The 7,250-nt window shown below is 40.6% G+C and overlaps 1 protein-coding gene across 1 annotated transcript; it reads right to left on the bottom strand.

The window, feature by feature from the left end:
- Window positions 1-870: 870 nt before the first annotated feature.
- Window positions 871-7,016, bottom strand: gdf6a (growth differentiation factor 6a). The gene is made up of 2 exons (XM_077527116.1): window positions 6,539-7,016; window positions 871-3,101 (listed from the first exon to the last, which is right to left on the bottom strand). The coding sequence occupies exons 1-2, from the start codon at window positions 6,897-6,899 to the stop codon at window positions 2,149-2,151; spliced, it is 1,314 nt and encodes a 437-aa protein (XP_077383242.1). The 5' UTR covers window positions 6,900-7,016; the 3' UTR covers window positions 871-2,148.
- Between the last annotated feature and the right edge of the window lie 234 nt (window positions 7,017-7,250).

The following is a 7,250-nucleotide window of genomic DNA, read 5'->3' as shown; positions in this document are numbered from 1 at the left end:
TAACGGTAAATCGTACATACTATTATTTATATAGTTTTAAGTTTGATCTTAAATATCGCTGGCATCAGGCCGAAACCTTGTACCTCTAAAATTGTCACTTTTCCGGAGACCCCCAACGCAGCATGTTTGTTCAACAATTAACGATTAGCATCATGAAAGACGGCAAGCCATTTTCAACACTTTATATTGGTCTAAAAGTATTGTCATCGCACATGCACAGAAGATCAAAGCAAGTAAATTGACTTATCTGGCACAGCCCATCCAAGAAACATGAAAAACAATCACCAACAGACAGAAAAAGCACGGAAAGTCGGTAAAAAGCGCCTCGAGATCTTCGAAAAAAGGAAAACAAACTCACAAATTCGATGACTTGAAGTTGACATGCGTGTCCAACTTTGACTTGCCAGTAAATTCGAAGTCATTTGAGTTTTAAAACTTAGAGCGACTACAGCCCACAAAGTTACTAATATTTGGAATTCACTTATTTGCTCTTCTTTCGTAATCACGTCGTTTGTCACAAAACTCAAATAAGTGACTGTCTTAGTGCCAATATTACAAGTTTTGCATGACCTCATGAACTATGAGCATCAGTAAAAAGCTGCTATATTCAAATATGGAATAAATGATGTTTTGATACTGAAACCATTTTGGATGTTAATATTAAATAACATTTTCTACTGACCTACAATGACACATTGCTAACATTGGAAATATTATTGATATATTGTATTTTTTCGAGAAGTTTGCTTTTACTAGTCTTGCACACAAATTTAAAAACCTGAAATGAAACAAGAATGAGGCAAATTGAATGTTCTTATTTGACTGTCGTACAGATGTCCAACAACGTTTTATTGGCTTTAATATACAAAACATAACGAGGGTGGAAGTAATCCAAATACAAGGCTTGTGGACTTGGTTTTGAATTTTATTTGTACAGTAATGGAGTGGAATACTATCCATTAATATATGAATATAGATGATCTGATATATGCTGTCAAAGCTCTTTACACTGAATGCACCTCAAAACTCAGGTCCGATACGCAATGATGAGGTAGACACTTAATAATGGTATTTTCCACCCTCTGCAAAAAAAAAAATATTGAATACACCTTAAATTACTCTTATCACTGTAAGAAATATATGATTATCATGAAACTCTGTACATCACAAATAATAAAATAATTATAGAATAGAAATTATACCGATTTGAGTGCATTTTGTATATTTACAAAGAAATGCAGTTCTCTCATTTCTTCATTGGGAGCACTTTGTAAAGTTATCGACTATACAAAATATTTACAGCTAAAAAAAAACAAAAATGAACAGCAGTGCATTCAAAGCTAATGTGCATTTAAATATCGCTTCATTTGCGAGTCTCTTGTTTGACATTTTCCTCACCAGAGCAGACAAACTTTCAAACATCTCCTTGGCGCAGTAAGCTGCGGAAGTGCATTTCATAACGATGCAGACTTTTGAGCAAAAAACGAAAAGTTCACCTTACGTGTGTGCTTTTAAAAACATCTTTTTACAACAACAGCGGAGCGACAAGTTTGTTTTTTGTCCTTTTCTGTCCGCAAAAGCACACGGTGACCCTCTCACAGGCGCCTCACGACTGGTCTGCAGTCAGGCAAAAATCTCTTGAAGGCATTATCACTATTCTCTGACTGTGTGCGTGTGTGTGTGTGACATTCTCGTCCCCCCTTTTTTTTTTTTTTTTTTTTTTTGCATAACATGCGCTTGCACGAGCCTCTAATGACTCCAGCCGGACCGAGGCAATTATGAGCTGGATGCACAGACCCAAAAGAGTCCGCCCTCGCGACAAGATTGCACGACAAGAGTTTGCAAGTCCAAACGCTGACAGGCAAAAAGCCGGATCTGTGCTCTCCAGGACAGCACGAACAGGTGCACGATGGGATTCCATCACACAATGGACACATTTCTGGGAAACAAGGGCCTGTTTGATGACTCGTCATTTTTTGCATGGTTGACAAATAACACTTTTAAGGCAGAGGGTGTGCATTTTTTGTGAGCGGTGACGTGGAATAAATAAGCAAATATCGCGAGTCGAGGTATCCTGGAAGGGCTCGTCCACCCATCTCAATGTAACATTTTGTGGATTTTACGTCTTTTAAAAGAGTTGAATGGCCGCTACCTGCACCCACATTGCTCCACCACCATGTCCTCGTACTGCTTGTACACCACATTGTTGCCTGAGTCGATGTACAGGATGCTGATTGGGCTGAGTTTGGTGGGGACACAGCAACTGGGAGGGGTGCTGTTGGGGTCCATGGAGTTCATGAGAGTCTGTATGATGGCATGGTTGGTAGGTTCCAGGTGAGACCTGAGCGGGAAGTCGCACACGCCTTCGCAGTGGTACGCCTCGTAGTCCAAGGGCGCGATGATCCAGTCGTCCCAGCCCAGCTCTTTAAAATTCACATGTAATGCCTTTTTGCTGCACCTGGATTTGGATTTCTTCCCGTGTCTTTTCCCGTGGCGGTTGCTCAGCGCTGTCCTCCTCCGCCGCCGGGGCCCCTCCCCTCTGACCCCCCTGAGGGGCAAGCCGTCCTCCTCCAAGTCGTCCTCCTCCTCTGAAGCTCTCACCACCTCTTTCTCCTTGCTAGACCTCCGCGACTTGATCTTCTCCTTCATCTCGTTGAACAAGTTCTCCCTTTTCTTGGAGCGGGTGTAGGCCACCAGAATGGCTTTCTCCTGCTGGGACCGCCCGCTCCGATCCAGGCCCAGCAGCCTGAGATCCAACTCGGCGTCGGAATTACTGAGAGTGACTCTGAGCTGAAAGCAGAGCTGGCTCCCTTTATGTTCATGATGATGATGTTTATGTTTATGAGATTTAAACATCTCCCACACGTCCAGAACCTCCCATCTGGACTTGGTAGAGTCCAAAGGGTCCAGCAGTATGGAGTCCAGCAGCATGTCAGAGCTGCAGGGGTAAAGTTGGATGTGGTAGAGGCCTGTCGTCTGTAAGTCTCCCAAAGCTCTCCTAAATATCCTTAATTCGGCCCCAACCAGCTCCTCTTTGTCTGAAAGGGTTGAGACATCAAACAGATACTTTTGTCTTCGCAGAGGAGGGTGCAAAAGATCGTCTGCAAGGATAAAAGAAGAAAATAATTGCAGTCAGATTCACTTAGGGTGTACAGTGTTCAGATGGGGGAGGGAGGGGACTCACAGAGGACCCCCTCTCCCCTCCTCCGCCCCACCCACCACCAAATACCCACACTAAACCAACCTTTAAAAAAAAAAAAAAAAGTACTCTTCGAAACGCATCCTCCGTTTATAAATTGTATTAGCTTGAAAATATTACGCGTTACCTGCATGTTTATTATAGCTCTGCAATAAAATTTGTTTCCTCACAGAAACATAAAAAGATTCAAATTTGTGTCATAACATTAAGACAGTTGGAAATTCATGAAAAAGAGCACAACATGCACGGATTCATTTTTATTTTAAAAGTCATTTGTCAATAAATTGTGCGCCCGTTCAGTGTTCAGTAAAATATATTTGCACTCATGCGTTTGGGGAAAGGCGAATTTATTTTTGTATTTATTTATTTATTTATTTATTTATTTATTTATTTATTTATTTATTTATTTATTTATTTATCTATCTATTTATTTATTCTGCATATAGCTACGAGCTCCAAACGTTTGGTCTTTCGCACCTTTTAATTTCTTTTCCAGAACAGTGTCGCGTAATATTTGATATGCAATTAAGCACACAGCGTGCAAGCCGAATATCTATTCGTCCTTGATGGCGTTTGTTTTCTATTTCATCGTGCATATCTCAATCATGAGTAGATTTAATTCACGCTATATTTCGTTTAAATTGCGATAATCGCTCGTTTTTATATGTTGATTATCCAATAAATGTAAACAATTTGTTTATTATTTACATAGCCTATTTGGAGAAGCCGTGTCAACTTTTATACAAGAAAATAGGACGGATAAAGTTGGTGCTGTGCGTATAACGGGCCAAAGGGAACAACAATACACAATTAATGCATTATACTCTGCAGAAGCCGCGGTGGGGGTCCAGTGGGGTTCAAATATTCCATCAATGTGACGCTGTGGTAATAAAAATACACAATTTGCAAAGCATAATAATGCAAATATCTGACCTAGAATATGTAATTCTCTCAATAGTGCTTATGAGCAGACATTCGATAAACGAAAAGCTCGAGAAAAAAGAGAAATCAAAACTGGAGAGACGACAGGTGTTTAAAGAAAAAAGTGGTCTTGAATTTTCCATGAGGTTTTTTTTTTTAAATATAGCCCACATTTCATGATATGAAATTGCATTGAAAATGTAATCATTACTCTGTTTAAATTGTATGTTTTCGGGTTGTAAAATGCGGCCGAATGACTCTTGCCCGGGTTGACCTGCATAATATCAAAATATCAAACTTTTCGGAAAAATTAAAGTGACAAGGCTGCGTGCGCACATTCGTGTGATTTGTGCACGCTATTCTCAAGAGATATTTGATTCTACTTGTCAGTTTCCCATCCGTGAACCCTGCCGGGTGAAACAAAAAAAAAAACAAAAAAAGATTGAAACCTTGTGCTTGTTTCTGCAACTTGCGCGTCTGGTCTGCATTACGTTTCTACCTTTTTTTTTTTTTTTTTTTTTAACAAGACCTTAAACAAAATTGAATACAAGTTCACCAAATAATTAACAGCCTGAATTCCCATCTTTCCCATTAAAGCACTTCCCCTCTTATATTTCAGCCCATCTTGCCAACGACAACATCCCCCTTAAAATGCCCCTCGAACGGACTGGGTGAACAGCCTGTTGAAATTACTGACATATTCGTGTTGACAGACAAGAATGTACCAGCTTTTCTTAATATCGAGATTCAGTCGCAATTTTTGTATACGTCAACAAATGCTAATCACATTTTGCAGTATTTCATTGTCAATTTAAAGGCAGGGATGCGTTCATGAGATACAATTATCTGTGTTGTTGTTTTGTTTTTTAAACGTTTGTGATCTTAAATTGAACCACCTTAAACTGTGCATGCATATTTAATTTTAAAAGATTATAACGGCCACTAAAAAGATTTTTTTATAATCTGCAAATGTCACGAAAACACGCAATTGGTGCGTAAAGGCGCAGCGCATGCTTGTGCATAAAAGCAGGCCTCAATAGGTCATTTTGCCTTGAGTTTTATTCCCAGTTGAGTTAAACACTGCAGGTTACTTCATAAAATGCAACACTTAAGGGATTTTGGGAGCACCATTAAAAGAAAGAAAAGGTGCTTGGACGGGAAGAAGTATATTTTCCGTAATAAATTATAATTGGCGAGAGAAGGCGCTTGCAAAAAAAAAATAAAAAAAAATAAATAAATAAAAGTAAAAATAATACTGCAACAGCTAGGGGAAGTGACTATTATTTTTGATGTTTCTTCCCTTATCGTTTGGTATTGATTTATCATCGTGAGCGAAGGGTCATTACGGAAGAAGACAATTAATGTTTGATATGTTATGACATGAACACTCAATTAGATCACTGAGTTGAAATACTCCAATCAGCCGTTCGATGCCATGCGGCTTTCAGAGGGTCCCAGCTCGGGGTCAGAGCCTGCAGTGACACACCACATCACAATCACGCAACAAGAGTGCCGCATTTTTTCCCCCCTTTTTCCTTTCAGTTCACACTGCAAAAAAAGCAGACACAACCTCGAAAACTCTTGTTGTTTTGTGTCTTAGGAGCTGGAATCAGTATTTTGTAACAAAACGAGTCAAATATTCAAAGTGGAGCTGGAATAAGTCACTATATGTCGTTTTAGTTATTTTATTTTTTGACTGCGTGTTTATCCCAATGTAAATAGCTTATTGAACTTTCCATATAAAAAATGCAAATTATCAATTGCACTGGAAAAATTAAAAAGTGCAATTGAATTAACCTTGACAGTGTAAGAAAATAAAAATATGCACTTTCCAAGATGAATATGTTGTGATACAGCCGCATTCCAATTACAATATTACACGAGAGACTTGAACTTGCTTTCGCATGAATGACTGGAACCACTTGCTTTCACACTATTAATGACTCAAACACCTGCTCCTCTCACCGAGTTCTCTCCACTCCAATATGTGAAAATGTGCAGTCAATTCATTTCCATCCCAAATTGGGGGTGTTGGGCATGCAAACCACAAGTGGTGTGGTAGCTTTACCATAACTAGGGGAAAGTTTCCTATTGACGTTGCTGCTTTTTTTTTTTTTTTTTTTTTAATAAGCCTGCACTGACACTGATTTACAACCTTCGTTTAGAGAGCGTCTCAATTAGTGTTTTACAGTCGTGTTACCAAGGGGTTAAGGAGTAGCTACAGCGAAAGGGAAAAGTCACACGTTTTGTGCACATGAGGAAAATATGCATCCGCAGACTGATCCATAAACCCAGTTGAATAATTCGTTTATTTTTCTAAAGTGAACTATTTCTTCTTTCTTTACGTCAGGTAGTTCCCCCAAAAAGAAAAGCTTTGCAAGATTGATGTGACTGAGTTGGCCGCGGCCCAAAACCAACCTGTTCCTCTGTCCACGAAACTTGTTATGGTGTTGGCAGATTTAGAGGAGCGGAAAAAGCTGGCGTTAAGTCCGAGCTTCTCCGCTGCAGAGTACGTCCTGTAAATGGAGAGCATGTACTCGTGCGGCACCACATCGTCCTTCTGCTCCTCTTTGTGCTGGCTCATCATATGATGGGAAGAAGCGAAGATGTCTTTTAGGAGTTTGGTTGACCTTTGTCCGCCCTGATGAGGGACCCTGGTGCCCCTGTTCCTCTTCGGGGCAGAGGGAGAGATGATAGCAGCTGACTGGAAACATGGTATATTCCAAAGGAAAACAAGGAGCAGGCCCACATAAAGCGTAACAACTCGAAATGCGAACATGGCTGGAGTTGTCGAATGTCGAGAGACTCGTATGTTTCCTTCCCTTGGATGGAGGGTCCGCCTGAGCCGGAGATGGTGTGCGCGTCAGGGTGTGAGATTGCTTTGCGCCCTCGAGAAGTGCGTTTTGCGCTCTGGACTCCGCACAAGAGCAGAGCCAGCTAGGCCGATTGGAACACGCCCACACGGTCGCCCGGTCGGTGCTTCCCAATTTCATGACATCCACTTGCAAAACGCGGAGACAAAGGCCATGCTAGCGACCCGGGAATCCATGTGGGAAAGTTTTTGTTGTGGTTTCAATGCTCATCTATTTATTGTCCTCTTGATAGATCCCGGGGTAAAGAGCAAAATATG

Source organism: Festucalex cinctus, chromosome 7 (genome assembly GCF_051991245.1).
Source record: "Festucalex cinctus isolate MCC-2025b chromosome 7, RoL_Fcin_1.0, whole genome shotgun sequence".
Taxonomy (NCBI): domain Eukaryota; kingdom Metazoa; phylum Chordata; class Actinopteri; order Syngnathiformes; family Syngnathidae; genus Festucalex; species Festucalex cinctus.
The sequence above is the reverse complement of the archived record's forward strand: the minus strand, read 5'-3'. Positions and strand labels throughout refer to the sequence as shown.